This window comes from Vigna angularis, chromosome 1 (assembly GCF_016808095.1).
Source record: "Vigna angularis cultivar LongXiaoDou No.4 chromosome 1, ASM1680809v1, whole genome shotgun sequence".
Taxonomy (NCBI): Eukaryota; Viridiplantae; Streptophyta; class Magnoliopsida; order Fabales; family Fabaceae; genus Vigna; species Vigna angularis.
In genome coordinates this window covers 4621270-4638219 of record NC_068970.1, presented here as the reverse complement: position 1 = coordinate 4638219, position 16950 = coordinate 4621270, and the positions used below count along the sequence as shown (strand labels likewise).

Below are 16950 nucleotides of genomic sequence, written 5' to 3'. Positions count from 1 at the left end.
CAATTTAATAATTATATATTTCAATCCATACACATTAAATTTATTCACATCTTATACAAATAACATATCATTCAACCATCACCATCTCTAAACATGCATTTTAAAAATTATAACATAAGTTTTCAAAATGAAGATGAATAATTTTAACGAGATATCTTCACTTAAACGACCTTTTTCTAGTTGAAACAAAATTAATATTGTCTCTTAAATAATAAATTAACCCTTGAGTGATGAAATATGTGGTTTGAACATCATTTCAATGTCCAAGTAATATATATATATATATATATATATATATATATATATATATATATATATATATATATATATATATATATTTGGAAAAAAGATAATTAACACCAACTTTCTCTCAATCAAATAAACAATTCTTAAGAAAAGAAAAAAATTATTTGGTTTGTTCCTTGCTTAAGTGTTCAAAAGAGCGTTTTGAATATCCAAATTCTCATAAAATTTACTTTTATAATCACTTAGGTTGATTTTCAATTAAGAAAAATAATAAAATAATTATTTTATATAATAATGTTTTTTATTAACCACAAAATCACGTATCTTTTTAACACTTACAAATAAAAAACCAAAGTAAAATTAGATAACAGTCACAATATTTAATTAATAAAAAAAAGTAGAATAACATATTTTCAATTGAAAAATATAAAAATGATAAAATTAAAACTTAATTGAAGCTTTACTATTATTAGAGAACTAATTTATATAAATTATTCAATAAAGTGAATTGGGTTACGGAGCAAGGCCATCATCGCCGAATTAACGTTGATCGTCACGTGACTAAAAGTTGATTAATGAGTCCACCTAATACACGAGTGACATAATAACATAATATATCTAACTTAATTAATCAATGCTAATAAAAAAATAAGCCGAGTTTAAACTTAATGTCTGGCCGCGATCCCCGCTGTTCCGATTTGTTAGTCATCCACAGATTCGCATTTTCTTCTCTTTTCCCAAAATTTTCATTCTCCTAATTCTTTTTATTTTCTTCATTCAAACATTCTGGTATTTTGGCTTCTCTTGGAGATTCAGCAACGTTGTAAATTCACACTTTCCATGTTCATCCCAAACAGGTGAAATTCTCATCTGCATCTCTTACGAACCCGCCTCATCCATTGTTATTTTATTTTCGTTTCTGATAGATTGCTAGCTAGCTCTTCAACTTTTTGATTTTTTGGTGTTTTTATTTTAGGGTTCCTCTGTATGTTCGTAGTTCCATGTACTTGTCCTGATTTTGATGCAGAAAATAGTCCCACACAACATCAAACTTTGCTTTTCTTTTTCTATTCTAGTGCCTTTGTAAAATTGTGTTTCTTACAAATGTAAAGTAAGTGCATGATATGGATCGCAGTAACGTATCTGAATTTCACAATTGGGATGGTGAGTGGCGCACAATAGACGGGGAAGAGAACCACTTTTGCGGTGGGAAGTGTTAGTTTGGATCGGTTTCTTGTGTGCTATGTTGGACTAGAAGCAAATTAAATTGCGTAGGGAGGAGAGAGTGAAAAGTGAAATATTGACAACGCAAGATTAGGGTTAACCTGCCAAATAAATAGTTACTGCTTTAGACTTAGCAGTTTGTTAGGATTTGCTAACATCGTGGACATGCTTTTAGTGTCTAGTCTATGTGATGTGTTGACTGAATGTAGTTTTTTTGTTCTGTCTTGTTAGAACATTGTTTTTCATATTTCTGCCATAGATTCTAGGCCACTGATGAGTTTCAACTCATTTTCATAACTGGGAGTTTGTCCTTATCTTTTCCACTTCTTTTTTATTTGTAATTTAATGGTTATGCAGGATGAAGGTAGGCTTTAATGGATTAAGGGGTAAAGAAATTTCACTTATTTCTATTGTTCTCATGTCTGCAACTATCATTTTTTGGTCATGGGAGAAAATGCCTGGTCTTAATACCTTTCTTCCTCCTGAAACACCAGCACTGCAGTTCTCTTCAGGTTTACTTCCATTTATATAATTGTTTTTTTGAGAAATACTTTTACTAATATTATACCCTGTCAATGTGAAAAAAATATAAATATTTATTTTATGAAAGTAAAGGTGTGTGACTTGTTAATGTTTCTTAAACATTAATATTTTACAGACCAAACATCTATCAGGCTTTCGTTTTGTACCCAGGATTTGAAGGTTCATACTAAATAGAGCCCCTTGCATTGTTTGATCTCAGTACTGATTTTTGGGAGGCTTGTTTTACATATATGCAGATCATTTAGTTACTACTCGTTCAGTCGAGGTGCCATCACCAGATCCTCGTTTGGGTGAAGATGGCTCATTGTTGGCAAAGACTAAGACCACCAATGAGTTCAAAGAAGAACTCGATCAGGAGGGAGTATCAGAGACTATTCCTTCACAAATATCTTCTGGGAAGAGCAATGATGAAGATGGCCCACCATTACTGCCAAAGGAAAAGACCGCTAATGAACCAGAAAATCTTCATCTTGAAGGAGCATCACAAAAGATTCCTGCACAAACCACTTATGAAGGAGAAGATGGCTCATCATTGACAAAAGAAAAGACTGTAAATGAAGGAGAAAAACTGCATCTTGAGGGAGCATCACAGATGGTTCCTGTACAAACCTCTTCTGGGAAAAACATGAGTGAAGATGGCCCATCATTGGCAAAGGAAAAGACCACTAATGATCCAGAAAAAGTGCATCTCAAGGGAGCATCACTGACGGTTCCTGCACAAACCTCTTCTGGGAAAAACATGGGTGAAGATGACCAATCATTGGCAAAGGAAAAGACCACTAATGAAGCTAAGGAGGAGAAAACTTTGAAACAAGAACAGGAGCATAGAAATGATTCTGTGATGAATTCTCCACAAACAAGCTCTTCAATCGTTGGGAAAGACGACAAATGGGAAAATTCTACAGTAAGTAAAGGTATAGAGGTCTTTTTGCTAATCACCTACCCAACTCTTCCCTGAGTTTCTCTCCTTGGTATGAGTTGCACGAAAGTCAATACATGCTTTTAAACTCGTTTTATAAAATGATATTCCTTTTAAAGAATATCTCTGGATTTTTTTTAGTAACTTGGTTTATTTAATTTTTTCTAAGAAAACTCAAAACATTTGATCCATTTGTTTGGAGGTTGAATAAAATTAATTTTATGGAACTAATTTTGAACTGTTAAACACAATTAGAATGCGCGTTCAAATGGTTCTGATTGTAGGTTAGAATGTGTCACGATAAGAGGAATTGGTTCTAGAGATGGGCCAAATAGGCAGGTTGGTAGAGAAAAATTGATTTTTGTTATTCTACTTATTTTCCAATGATGAACTTCGTAATGAAGGGCATCTCCTAACTTATAAGAAACCATTTTTACTTCAGAATTGTTGAAAAAATTTATAATTATCTTGTAATTAGGCTATTGACTTTTTTTTCTTGTTTGCAAGAGAATTACCTATTATTTTGGTAATTCTCAGTCACAACTTTTGAGTAGGTTGGTATAGTTATATATTATTCATGCGAAAACGAATTTCACGTATTAAACAACCTGACTTAAACTTTCTAAATTACTGCTCCTGTTTGCCCTATCATCCAAAAGAAAAATATTATTCTGCTGGAGGGACATACCTTGTACATTTGTTAGACTATGAACAATATTTGCAAGTATTGATAACTAATGTATGTTTCCTTGTTGACCCTTATCCAGTCTGTAACTATGCAAGAGGAAAATGGGTCCCAGACAACAATCGACCTTTTTATTCAGGTTTTGGTTGCAAACAGTGGCTATCAACAATGTGGGCTTGTCGCTTGATGCAGCGCACCGATTTTGAATATGAGAGGCTTCGATGGCAACCCAAGGATTGTCAAATGGAGGAATTTGAAGGTTCTAAATTCTTGAGAAGGTATTTCATTCATCCATATGTAGAAGTATATATTGAGCTTTTGTGTAATTGTGTATGATTTCGTACTGAACATTGTGTTTTTTCAATTCCTTTTACCCTTAGATTCATTCAAATTTATTCAGGCATAGGGTGCTCCTCGATTGTCTTGAAGGAGGATTGGATTAGTCAACTTTGGTTGAGTGCATGTGTAATTTTGTATTATTTGATTTTGAGCATTGTGTTTACTCATTATCGCAAGACTGATGTTTTTTTCAATGCCCTTTTTTTCACCTTTGTAGATTTCCTCTGAATTCGAAAACAAATATCCCTCAACTTTCTCATCCACATTCAGTTTTTTTACTGGCTTGTTTTTTGGTTCAACAGAGAAAAAGTCAATAAACAAATGATCAATTGATGATAATTTTTGTGCTTTCAGGATGCAAAACAAAACTCTAGCTTTTGTTGGAGACTCATTGGGGCGACAACAGTTCCAGTCTTTAATGTGCATGATCTCTGGTGGTAAGGATGAGCTTCATGTTGAGGATGTGGGGAGGGAGTATGGATTGACTATAGCTGATGGTTCTGCCCGTCCTAATGGGTGGGCATTTCGCTTCTCAAGCACTAATACGACCATCCTGTACTACTGGTCTGCAAGCCTATGCGATGTTGAACCTATTGATATAAACAACCCTAACACGGATTATGCAATGCATCTCGATCGACCACCAGCGTTCTTGCGCCAGTATCTCCACAAGTTCGATGTATTGGTTCTCAACACAGGTCACCACTGGAATCGGGGAAAGCTCAATGCTAACCGATGGGTAATGCATGTTGGTGGTGTGCCAAATACTGATAGGAAGATAGCAGTGATTTGGGGTGCCAAGAATCTTACAATCCACAGCATTGTTAGTTGGGTGAATTCACAGCTTCCAAAATATCCAGGTCTTAAAGCATTCCTTCGGACCATCTCTCCTAGGCATTTTTTTGGTGGGGAGTGGAACACAGGAGGCAGTTGTGACAACACCAAACCAATGTCTGTTGGAAAGGAAATATTGGAAGAAGAGTCTAGTGATCAAGGCGCTGCACATGCAGTAAAGGGAACAGGTGTTAAACTCTTAGACATAACAGCTCTTTCTCAGCTCAGGGATGAGGCTCATATATCACGGTTCAGTATTACAGCAAAGCCCGGTGTGCAGGATTGCTTACACTGGTGTTTGCCTGGTGTTCCTGATACATGGAATGAAGTACTCTTTGCTCAAATCTAGTTTGCACTATAGTGCTCGAAGAGTATTTGGTTGGCGTTGAAAAGGTTACGACCATTTCATGGCTTGGAAAGGGTCATTCACTTTCAAAACCATATAGTTTTTCAGAGGATGCAATCATGGAGGTTTGCCACATGTGCTAACTGAGTTCGTTCTTCAGAGAAGATCTGATGAAATATCTGAAGTCGTACGTTGCAAAGATTTGCTTTACGGTATTGCCTTAGAAATACCTCTGAATACTCAAATTTTTTGGTCTTTTGTTGTATGACTTATTTGACACGTAAATTAGTTACTCCTTTATATGGCCAACACATATAGAGTGTTCAGGAGAAAAGAGGATCGATAAACAGCTGCAGTATAGGATAGGATCATTCGACTGTTACTGAAAGTGAGCTCTTCATAATTTATTGTAGCCTAGATTTAAATCAGATAGAACAGGAAACACCCGTGCTCTCTATTTAAAAACGAAACATGCAGGGAGGGTGGAAGAGAATAGTGTATTATTACAAGTTTTGGATTTTTTATAATGGAGTTTCAAAGCTTATATGGCGTATATTGATACATGTCATACTGAATGTAATATGCATCATTGCATGTATCTTCTGTAGTTCATACAGGACAATATTTGTAGTGGGGTCATTGAGCGTTATAGTTATGTTGACTCGCATTCATGTGGTCATGGATATATTTGCACGCCCGACAATACCTTGCCATCATATTTACTAGCATGATTTGTGTTTGTCTATTAACAGTGTCCCTCAGATATTCTTTGATGAATTTATAATATATAAAATAGGTATAAATTTTCTGTTATTAGATTATTATTGGATAATCTATTAATATTTAGTATTAGATTTACATGTTTTGACATCTCACCTGATTTTGTAAAATTAAATTAAATTTAAAATTTAATTTTTAAGACGGCATGTACATCTTCTCTATAATACAATTAAAATTATATATGTACACCTCTAATCCTTAAAATTGATGCTGATCGCAATATGTCTCCTTCCTGGGATTTATTCAGGCTTGTTAGACCATTCCGATAACAAAAAACATGAATAAAAATTAGTTGCATTTTTTTGTCATTTTAGTATAATAGATTTGAATTGTTCAAAGTTTGCAGATATTATTATTTTGCAATTCTAGTCTTTCGTCCTTCTTTTGTCAAATATTTAATAAATTTTGCTACCAACACACTAAAATGATTGAATTATATTTTATTCTTTCACGATTGCGAAATGAAAGGAAAGAAAAGCATAATTAAGTTATATCAATGTATTTAATAAAATAAAAATGGAATAACATTTTCCTTCTTACTGTATCATAATATAACTAAATTAATAATTCAATAAAATTGAAAGATATGTTACATCTTCTTGTATATTCTCATTGTGAAAGCCCACTCCCAAAGTAATTTTTTTATAATGATTTTTTTTAATTCTTTTTAGTAGAGATATTTTTTTCTCGGACGTGCACAAAAACGTGAGTTTTTTTTATATAATACGTTTCCTCTTTCCAATTTCATCATATCATTAATTTAATAATATATTAGTAAATTAAGAAGGAAAAATATTCTAAAATTCTTTTGTATACATGTGGATTTTATGCTGCTCAGACCATTTATTAAGATAAAAAGAAAAAAACTATTATTGATTATTTTATAATTATTGAGGCCCATACATATATATATATATATATATATATATATATATATATATATATATATATATATATATATATATATAACATTATCGTATAAGAAGTCTTTATATATAAATGGGTTAGTATTTGATAAATATTTTTTTTTAAATTAACATACTATTTTTATTTCTTATAAGAGAAAAAAATAAAGAAATGAAAACCGTGAGAGCCTAGATATAAATTTTAAAAATAATAAAATTATATATTATTATTAATTTTTGTTTCCTTTATTAATTTATATATGATAAAAAGTTAAAGATTTAGGAGGTTTACTTAAAAAACAGTTTCTGAAACCTCTATTGTTTTTAGTTCTCATAAACTAGTGGTTAATGTAAATAGTCTTACCATATAACACAATTTTAAGGTAAATTTAAGTCTTTTTCATTTTTGTAGAACTAATATGCTTTTTTTTAATAGATGCGTTTTTTCCTTGAACATGTAATTTCCTTATTTCCTAGATGAATTTCTTTTGATTGTGATTCTAAATCATGAAATTTTTGTTGTGTGACTGTAACAATCTTAAGTGATGTGTAGGTGAAGTGATAAGTGTATTCTATAAGGTAAGAAGAGCTAAATTCCTTCTTAAAGTCATTTGGTTGAATTTAAAAACTAGATATGAATGTTGTTGTTATATATTGACTTATGAGGAAGTTATTACGAAAAGTATTCTTATTCAAAATGTAAAGTTCATTGAGACTTTTAATATCGTATAATTGTGGATTTTCTAAGTATGTGGATTTATGAAATGTTCAGTTAAAATATATGTTTTGTTGATGAGTGGTTTGAAAACATGGATGAAATATTAATTATTGAGGTTTGTAAGAATAGAGAAGAAATAATCAAATTTAATATCATAGTAATAATATATGTTATATTGAGTTGTTTATTAGAATTTTGTATATGTATAAATGTTGTAAATTGAGAATAAAAATGAAAAAATATGAAGTAACAAGAAAATTCTAAATTTTCAAAAATAAAATAAAATAATTTGTTTATACTAGTTATTCATCAATTCATAAAAGAGATACATATCTATTATCTAACCGTTACAATGTTGATGTTGAATATTGAATAATCTTAAGTTTGACTACTAAATTATTCTAAATTATTCAAATATTTTTGTAAATATATATTTTTTTTAAATCTCATTATGTATCAAGGTATGACTTTTGAAACAGAAACACTTATAACATAATTTTAACTCGTTACAATAAAATTTGTGACTCTTGTTCAATGGGTAAGATTTTCAAGAATCAATCATCCAAATAAATAAAAAATATGTAAAAACAATTAAAGGAATAAGGTGACTTTTTTTTTCTAAGTTCATTGAATAAAAATTACTTTTATTTTATTTACAGTGACATGTATTTCTTTATGTTTTAATATAACAAAATATAAATTAATACAGAGAAAGAATGTTTAATTAAATATGATTAAATAATATAATTATAATTTAATAAAGAGAATTTGTATCTAACTAAACATAAATTAAATTATATAAATAAATTTTTAATAAAGATGACGTGTGAGTAACTAAAGATGGAGGAATCAAATGATATAGTTATAAAAAAACATGGTTTCAAAGAGAAATATTTCAATTTTGAGATAAAAAGAAAAAGTATTATGACCATTATCATTATTATATTTTTTATATGCTTACAAAATTATTACATGACTTATAATTATTATGAAGATTATAAATAAATATTATTTTTTGTAAAGTCTTTAATAAGGATCTGTCAATTTAATTAAGCATTCATATTATTTATTTTTGCTAGTAAGTGTTTAAAGTGTTTAGTATCAAATACTCCAACCTTTGGTAAGTGAAAATAAATCCACTATAAAGATAAAGTTATTACAACATAATATGATTTTGTATGCGTCCAGTATGATTGTTCTTCATCGTAGAAATGAAATCACCATATTGTAACACGATGTTGGAAACAAATATATCTATTTAAGGATGTCCAGATTGGATTGAATCAAATTAATTTAAAGAATCCATCCAAATCAAACCACGCTACAAGTTAATTTAATATCTAGATTAAATAACATTTTAGTTCAAAATCCATCTAATTTGATTCAGAATATAACATATCTTCATTTATGATTCCAAATACTCTTTATATCAATTAACCAAGTGCTATTCATTTTGTAATAAATTGAAAATAATAACTATAGTTAAAGAAACTATAACATATCTTACATTATTATTTTAGGGCCCTCTTTTACAGCGAAATATAATTTTCAAAGTAATGCCGAAGATTGATACATCCTCGCAAGTTGACTACACCGCCCAAAGCATAATAATTTCAGATATATTTTATTAACTTAAATGTATTATTTTTAGTTTTCATTTCAAGCGTATTTCTCTCATCTTTTTCTTATCAAATTTAAAATTACATATATATCTCATCAGCAGGGCCATAGCAACGGTCAAGTTTCAGGGAATGGGGATAAAGACAGAGGAGAGAGGTTTATTAATTGCGTCTTATTAATGCAACAGTGCATGACATTTATTTTGAATTGACCATTACTGTCCTTATAATTGTGCCATCCTAATTAAGTAGTATATAACATCAAATTATGATAAAATAAAAGAAGTAAATCAATCATAATAATTAAACTTTAATCATAATAATAAAACTTTAAACCAAGCCAGAAAGTAATCCGATTCAGCGTTCCATTTGCCGACAGAGAATCAGGCCACGTGGCAACAGGTAAAAAGCTCACACGCAGTTCCTAACGGAAAACGGGGCTGGGCAGCATGAGGGGGCCCCACACTCATTCGTGCTACTTTTTATTTGCAATTATATAAATAAATCCAAATGCGAATATGCAAGATAACCGTTCTGCTTCTTCTGCACTCTTCTTCTCTTCTTCTCTTCTTCACATTCCAAAGCGTCTGTTCTCTATTCTTCTCCGTCATGGCGGAGGATTTCTCCAAGGCGGTCGACGACGGACTGAGGCTCTCGAAGCGTATATACTTCGGGAAGGATAGGGCGGTGGCGCCGCCGAAACCTCCGCCCTCGATGGTCCGTTCCGCCACGGCGTTCCTCCCTTCCGCGGCGATGGTCTACGCGGTGATCTGCGATCCAGGAATCGTGGACAACCCCGACATCCCTAGCTACCAGCCGCACGTGCACGGAAGATGTGATCCCCCGGCGCTGATTCCGCTTCAGATGTACGCAATTGAGATGGAAGTTGACTGTCACCACGACACCGCGTTTGTCACCGTTTCCGGCACCTGGAGACTCCACTGCATCAAGGGAAGCCGCTCCTGCGATTGCCGTGTCGCTATTCCCATGGGCCTCCAGGTACTGTGGTATACAATCATGGAGGTTTATTTGGTTTAATTTTAATTTAATTTGAGTAATGAGATTTTTAACGTGTTATAGACTTTTGTGTTCTGATATAATTTGGCTAACAGGGTTCAATTCTAGGTGTTGAGGTTAGCGTGCCCAGAAAATCGTATACTACTGAACTGGTTGTTCTGGAAGATGACAAAGGGAACCAAAACTTCGCGCCACCTCAAAATGGAGGGTTTCTTATCCCTAATATATTTACTTTAACTATACCACAGGTAATTAGGCTTAATGCGTTGCTTTGATTACTTGATTTTTATAGTTTAGTTTTTTTCTTTTTCCCTTGATGTGGTGCTGATTGTGGTTGGATTTTCACTGTTTGTGATAGATTGATGGGGGTTCCAATTTGTCGATTAAAGTTCGTTGGTCTCAGAAAATAGCGTACTCCAATGGCCTGTTCTCTTTGAATGTACCTTTTAACTTTCCTGATTTTGTCAACCCTGCGGGGAAGAAGATACCTAAAAGAGAAAAGATACGAATTAATTTGGATGCTGTTACTGGAGGCGAGCTTCTGTGCAAGACAATAAGTCACCCAATGAAGGTTCGTGTTTTTTTTTTTTTTTTGTGGTAACGCTTTTGAATTTTACTTATGACGTACGTACTAACTGATTGATTATTTCTCGGGACTGTCCAGCAAGTGAGGCGTCATGCGGGTAGTATGGACTTCGTGTATGAGTCCGATGTTCTCGCGTGGTCTAAAGTTGATTTTAGCTTTTCATACGCTGTAAGGACTCATGATTCATGATCAATATTTTTTTAGTTTGTGAGGTTGACAAGATATTTTATTGGCTCACTGTCTGCATTTAGGTTTCTTCAAGTCATATGACTGGTGGTGTTGTTTTGGAATCTGCATCCGCGCATGATCTTGATCAAAGAGAAATGTTCTACATGTATCTTTCTCCAGGAGATATTCAAAGTGAGAAGGTTTGTACTATAACTTCAAACTTTGTAGGTGTACTTCTGGTGTTTAATATATATATATATATATATATATATATATATATATATATATATATATATATATATATATATATATATATATATATATATATATATATATATATATATATATATATATATATATATATATATATATAGACACACACACACATATTGGTGTCTTTTGTCCTTACTTCTGGTATTTTAATTTGCAGGTATTCAAAAAGGAAATAATATTCCTTATTGACATCAGTGGTAGCATGCAGGGAAAGCTAATTGAAGACACAAAAAGTGCACTGTTAACCGCTCTCTCCAAGTTGAATAATCACGATTCATTTAATATTATAGCCTTTAATGGAGAGACTTATCTATTTTCCAAATCGATGGAATTGGCTTCCGAGGATGCTGTCGAAAGGGCTACTGAGTGGATTAACGTGAACTTTGTTGCTGGAGGTGGTACAAATATTTCACGTCCATTAAACACGGTACTTGTGCTTATAAAAGACTCTTTCTCACTAATATAACTATAATGGAGCACTGGTTAGACTGAACCAAGATATACGAAATGCAATATACTTAGCAGATTAATCAGTTTTCTTTGGAGAAAAAATAATCTTTGCGCAGCTTGATGCAGGGCAAACCAATTCCTTAGATTTCGTTGCATCTTTGTGTGTTTTAAGACTTGTTTGACGTATTTTTATCAGTGTAATTGTTTTTTATTTATTTATGCTTTTTTCTTTTCAGGCAATAGAGATGCTATCCAATGCTCAAAATTCGGTCCCAATAATTTTCCTAGTTACAGATGGAACCGTTGAAAATGAGAGACAAATTTGTGCTATGGTAAAGAACCGTATGATCAATGGAGAGTCAATATGCCCTCGAATCTACACTTTAGGCATTGGTACGATTCCTAGTATTTTTAGCCTTGATCAAAACTTGCTACTTGTCATAAATTTTATCTGTGACATTCTTGTAATTTTCATAAACCCTGTTTAAGATATTGCTCGTAGTTATTCTAATTCATTGTAAGTATTGGGAAAATTTCTTCATTTTATCACTCATCTTAAACTCGTTTAACCACAGGTTTATTCTGCAATCATTATTTCTTGCGGACCCTTGCAATGTTTGGTAGGGGCCAATACGATGCTGCAAGTGATGTTGGTATGTTCTAAATTTACTTAAATAAATACATATCATTGGCATTATTTATCTTTTTCTTTATCTTTATATTCACAATTTTCATTCTAAAGAAGGAGAGGGGTTGTCTTAGGTCATTGACAGCCAACATTACTCATCAGTACACTTGAGTGACAGTGTTTCTCGTAAGTAACAAGTAGTATATTAGAGGAAGAATGACACGGGTGTTACTATGGACTGAAATTCCAAAGGTTTGGGGACAATATTTAATATCAAATTAATGGTTTTGTCAAATACAGCCGAAATCATCAATTTGTATGCACATCATCAATACGTGCACCACAATTAAGATTGGAAGAACATTTACTAGGTATTCTTTGGATAGATTTAGAGGGGTTTGTTGAAGGGTATTGTATCCTAGAGGAAAAGATTATCATAGGCAAGCATCTAAGTGGACATGTTAGTACTTTGTAGCCAGAGAAAGTGATTTTGGTTTCGGAGAAATAATGAGGAAAGACAGATTATTCTGGATTTCTCTATGTTTTATGATTTCAATATTTTAAATACTTAGTGAGCGTAAGAAACATCAGTTTAAGGTCACAAACTGATTTCCTTTAGGCTACTCGTATTAGTAACAGAGTTTGTAAGGATTACAAGATGCTTCCAAAAGTAATAATGTAATGCAATGCAACACAGTTACTGATCATTGATGTTTGTTTTAAGGGACAAGTTTATCTTGGTATCAAATTCTGGCAGATTAAGGGAGTTAAATTTGACTCTTATGGATAAATTATTATAACAAGGTTTTTAGGATTTACGAGGTAGTTTAGTCTTATTTTTTATGACATATCTAAGAGGATTAGAAAGGTTTTCGATAAATCCTGAGTTTTCTCTTGAGAGATGATAAATCTCTGTGATTGAATATAAGTGTTTGAGTATATCGATTAAGACGAGTCTAGAGTTTTTTAATTTAAAATCACTGTACTTATGTGTCTTAAACTTAATTTTTGTTTTCTGTTGTGAGAGTTGATGTAAAGGTACAAGGCAAATATGAGAGTTTTACATAGTTTTTCTTGACTTTATATGATCAAGTATGGAGAAGTATTGCGGAAGAATCTAGAAAGTAAAGCTGTTACTTATATTAGAACTGTGTAAGATATGTATGATGAGTGAACTACTTAAAGAAAGGTGTTACTTATAATTGAACCGTGTGAGGTATGTATGATGGGAGTGAACAACTAGCTTGAAAATTTCAGGATGCGCGAGACTTATGATTTTACCAAAAGAATAGGATTACATCAAAATTCAGCCTTACGGCCTTTGCATGTATTTTTGAGAAATCAAATAAACAACTGACTGTAATTTTATTATTGTTTCTAATTGGTCTGGGGCTCTTTTACCTTTGGTAAATCATACAATTATCTCATGGACAGTTAGTTACACCCACAAATGATATAAATACTACCGTTGTCAGTTGCATGTTTGTGAGAGTGTTTTATAAAAATGGATTAGCTTATTTTACTAAATACATCCAACCAACTTCAATCCTTTTTGCCTATTGACAACTTAGGTTTTGACTTCTCGGAAATGTTCTTGCTCATGAATCAGTAGGTGTTGTTCTTGTTTCTTTTGTACCTTTAGTATTTCCTATATGTGTCATGTTCCTTGGATTATTCACAAGTGCAAATCAATCTTTAATTTCTGCTACTTTAGCTTCGGCTGGGGATCAAAACTGTTTCATTCACCAAAAATATGCAATAGGGACAATCTTTTTATAGGTTGCTCAACACATTTCATCCTTACGTCGTTGTTTAATTTAGTGTTGTATGAACAAAACAAGATTCTTTCAACTAAGTCTCATGGGGTTATGTGATCTATATATTTTAAAATCTAATCTCATTTAGTGAGATAGCATTTTTGTTCTGATATTTATTCTAAAGTTATCTAATAATTGCTGATAGATCCTAAACTTTTATATTATTTCCAAACACGGTCCATAAACTATTTAATAATACCACGACTGAACCCTGAAGGATTTCATTATTACATTTTAACATTGGAGTTTGAATGACTAAAGTACCCTTGCCTGGTATATTACGGAATTGTTGAAATTTAACAAAAGTAGGTTCAATTGGATAGTACGGGAGAAGGATGTTAAGGCTTGATGCATTAAAACCTAATTTGCCCTCTTTCTTGAATGCCAGATTTGATTGAGTCTCGAATGCTGACACTGTTTGACAAAGCTTCATCTCTCGTTCTTGCAAATATCAAAGTGGATTCATTGGATGATCTTGGGGAACTCGAGGTACAATTTTACAGAATACCTTGTTAGATTGGATTTGAAGAATAACATTTTGCTACCTGTTTTTCACTCTTTCCAAAAAAGTTGACATGTACAAAACCATTGTCTTTCACTGAAAGTTTTTTTTTTTTTTTCATCCTTCAGTTCGTCTGCCACGGCCACCCCTTCAGCTTTTAAGCTGAATTACTGTCTTAATTTTATGATCAGTGCTGTATTGATCACTCTGCACGATAAAATGTGCCGTTATGCTCCATTTCATTATTATTCTACAGTGGTTACGTCGAATTCTGCTTTTACCTATATCTTTTGTCATGTCTTTTTCTATTTATATTGTCTTTAGAGTGACATTTGAAAACGAAGATTGATATGAATGCCATTGTGAATCTACATGTCCTGGCCTTTATGACAATTCATTTTCTGTTGCAAATATGCTGAATGTTCAACATTCCCTGAGTTTATTACTCTCTCTTACGGGATTATCTTCAATGTATGTTATAGGTATACCCTTCTCATATTCCAGATCTTTCATCAGAAGGTCCACTGATTTTATCTGGAAGATACAGGGGAAATTTCCCTAAAACTCTTAAAGTCGAAGGTATTTTGGCTGATTTCAGTAATTTTGTAGTAGATATGAAGATACAAAATGCTAAGGACATGCCTCTACAAAGGGTAAAGTAGTCTTCTGTCTGGCATACTTGCAATCCAAGTTTTATTGTATATAAATTGCGACTGACAATATCCTAGAGGAGGCTCTAAGTTTTGTTTGTCGGTGATGCTGAGCTATTTAGTGCTTACATTACATGAACAAGCTCTTTGAAAAATCTGTTTTTCAAATAGCAAACTTGTTCGGTCAAATTTATCATAATTGTAGTAAGATTTGTTGAAATGGGTACATACAGAATCATGGTTTATTTTGTCTCTTTTGTTTAGTATGTCAGTGAACGTAAATATATGCAGCTTCATCTTATTCTTTCAGTCATGGTCCCAACATGTTTTGATCAGACGCTGGTTTATAAATTAATATATTAATGTCCACAACTTCACATTTGTGTTTCATTTTATTTATTATTATTATTATTATTATTATTATTCATTTATATGGCTCTATTTTCTTTCTTATCAGGTTTGTGCTAGAGATCAAATTGAACATCTCACCGCTCAAGCATGGTTTTTGGAAAATAAACAGCTAGAACAGAAGGTTTGTTAATACTGCATGCCATCACTCCACTCAATGTGTAGGGGATTTTTTGTTTCTTTTATTGTTGAATAAATTGTCGTATTCATCTTCATAAACATTGCAGGTTGCAAAACTGAGCCTGCAGACGGGCTTTATCTCCGAGTATACACGAATGGTTTTACTTGAGACCGATCATCTAAAGAAAGTCAAGGAATCAGCCGGAACGAAAGAAGTATGTATACCATCACTCCACTCATCTTTTTCAATAAAGCAGATACTAAATAACGGTTTCATTTAAACGTCCTTCGGTAATTAGAACCATGCCTGTTCATTATGGTTTGTTTATATATTTTGCAATCAAACATGGATAAAATCTGACGTAGAAACTGTTCAATTGATGTTTGTTTTTTCATTGATCGCAAACAGGCGTCAAAAAAGAGCAATGGTCGGTTTGAGACAGGCGTCCAAGGGCAGAGAATGATTTTACTACCACATTTGGGTATCGGCTTTGGCAACTTAAGTGCAACTGTTGAAAATACTCCTCCCGGATATAAATCGAAATTGCCTGAAGTTCCTGAAATCTTCAAGGCGGCCACAAATTGTTGTGAAACGTTGTTAAGTTACTGCTGCTGCATGTGCTGCATCCAGTGCTGTGCTCGGTTAAACAACCAATGTGCAACTGCATTGACACAACTCTGCATTGGTCTAGGATGCTTTGGCTGCATCACTTGTTGTTCAGAGATATGCTGTTCTGGAAATGAAGGCTAGAATCTCAATTTTGTTGTATGATTTTTGTATTCTACTACTGCATATAGAATTCACTGTTTATATAGTTGTCAGTTGGGGAATGTATATCAGCAGGTCATACTTGTTATATTGTATAGTTTTTTCTGATAATAGTCCTGCAAGTTTAAATTTGCAATAGATATCAAATCAAATTATACCATTCTATCAACAAAGAAGAAAGGGACCTATACCAAGTTTTTTCTGCCGATTTCTATTGCTCTAATTTATTTTTAAAACAACTTTAAGCTTTTTTTCGGCAAGCCATCTCGCCTAGGTTTGTAAGTTTTTAATCGGATCACTTGCCGAGGAATTCCAGTCTTAGGAATTCATTATTAACATAGTAATTTATAATTAAAATTAGTTTTAATTTGAATAATTGTATTCAAAAGTAATTTTAAGATAGT

General features: G+C 32.5%; 2 protein-coding genes across 4 annotated transcripts; both read left to right on the top strand.

The window, feature by feature from the left end:
- Nucleotides 1-897: 897 nt before the first annotated feature.
- LOC108338601 (protein trichome birefringence-like 16) lies at nucleotides 898-5689 on the top strand. Its single transcript, XM_017575580.2, has 5 exons — nucleotides 898-1103; nucleotides 1828-1982; nucleotides 2250-2927; nucleotides 3700-3895; nucleotides 4311-5689. Exons 1-5 carry the CDS (start codon nucleotides 1087-1089, stop codon nucleotides 5137-5139), a joined length of 1875 nt encoding a protein of 624 aa, XP_017431069.1. The 5' UTR covers nucleotides 898-1086; the 3' UTR covers nucleotides 5140-5689.
- A 3983-nt stretch (nucleotides 5690-9672) lies between these two features.
- LOC108338363 (uncharacterized) lies at nucleotides 9673-16748 on the top strand. 3 transcript variants are annotated; one of them, XM_017575194.2, is made up of 13 exons: nucleotides 9673-10157; nucleotides 10271-10423; nucleotides 10534-10746; nucleotides 10840-10929; nucleotides 11013-11129; nucleotides 11360-11629; nucleotides 11889-12045; nucleotides 12228-12305; nucleotides 14486-14586; nucleotides 15082-15252; nucleotides 15707-15781; nucleotides 15885-15992; nucleotides 16187-16748. In XM_017575194.2, the coding sequence occupies exons 1-13, from the start codon at nucleotides 9768-9770 to the stop codon at nucleotides 16526-16528; spliced, it is 2265 nt and encodes a 754-aa protein (XP_017430683.1). In that variant the 5' UTR covers nucleotides 9673-9767; the 3' UTR covers nucleotides 16529-16748. The 3 variants fall into 3 exon arrangements, with proteins under 3 accessions (XP_017430683.1, XP_052727770.1, XP_017430685.1); XM_052871810.1 differs by lacking the exon at nucleotides 10840-10929; XM_017575196.2 differs by lacking the exon at nucleotides 15082-15252.
- The last annotated feature ends 202 nt before the right edge of the window (nucleotides 16749-16950 follow it).

Bases quoted from the DNA above. Each gene is read 5' to 3' on its own strand.
- LOC108338601 (XM_017575580.2), top strand. The intron at 2,928-3,699 runs GTATAGAGGTCT...ACCCTTATCCAG, and splicing joins AAATTCTACAGTAAGTAAAG to TCTGTAACTATGCAAGAGGA. The intron at 3,896-4,310 runs GTATTTCATTCA...TTGTGCTTTCAG, and splicing joins GGTTCTAAATTCTTGAGAAG to GATGCAAAACAAAACTCTAG.
- LOC108338363 (XM_017575194.2), top strand. From the start codon at position 9,768: ATGGCGGAGGATTTCTCCAAGGCGGTCGACGACGGACTGAGGCTCTCG. The intron at 11,630-11,888 runs GTACTTGTGCTT...TTTTCTTTTCAG, and splicing joins TTTCACGTCCATTAAACACG to GCAATAGAGATGCTATCCAA. The intron at 15,993-16,186 runs GTATGTATACCA...GATCGCAAACAG, and splicing joins AATCAGCCGGAACGAAAGAA to GCGTCAAAAAAGAGCAATGG.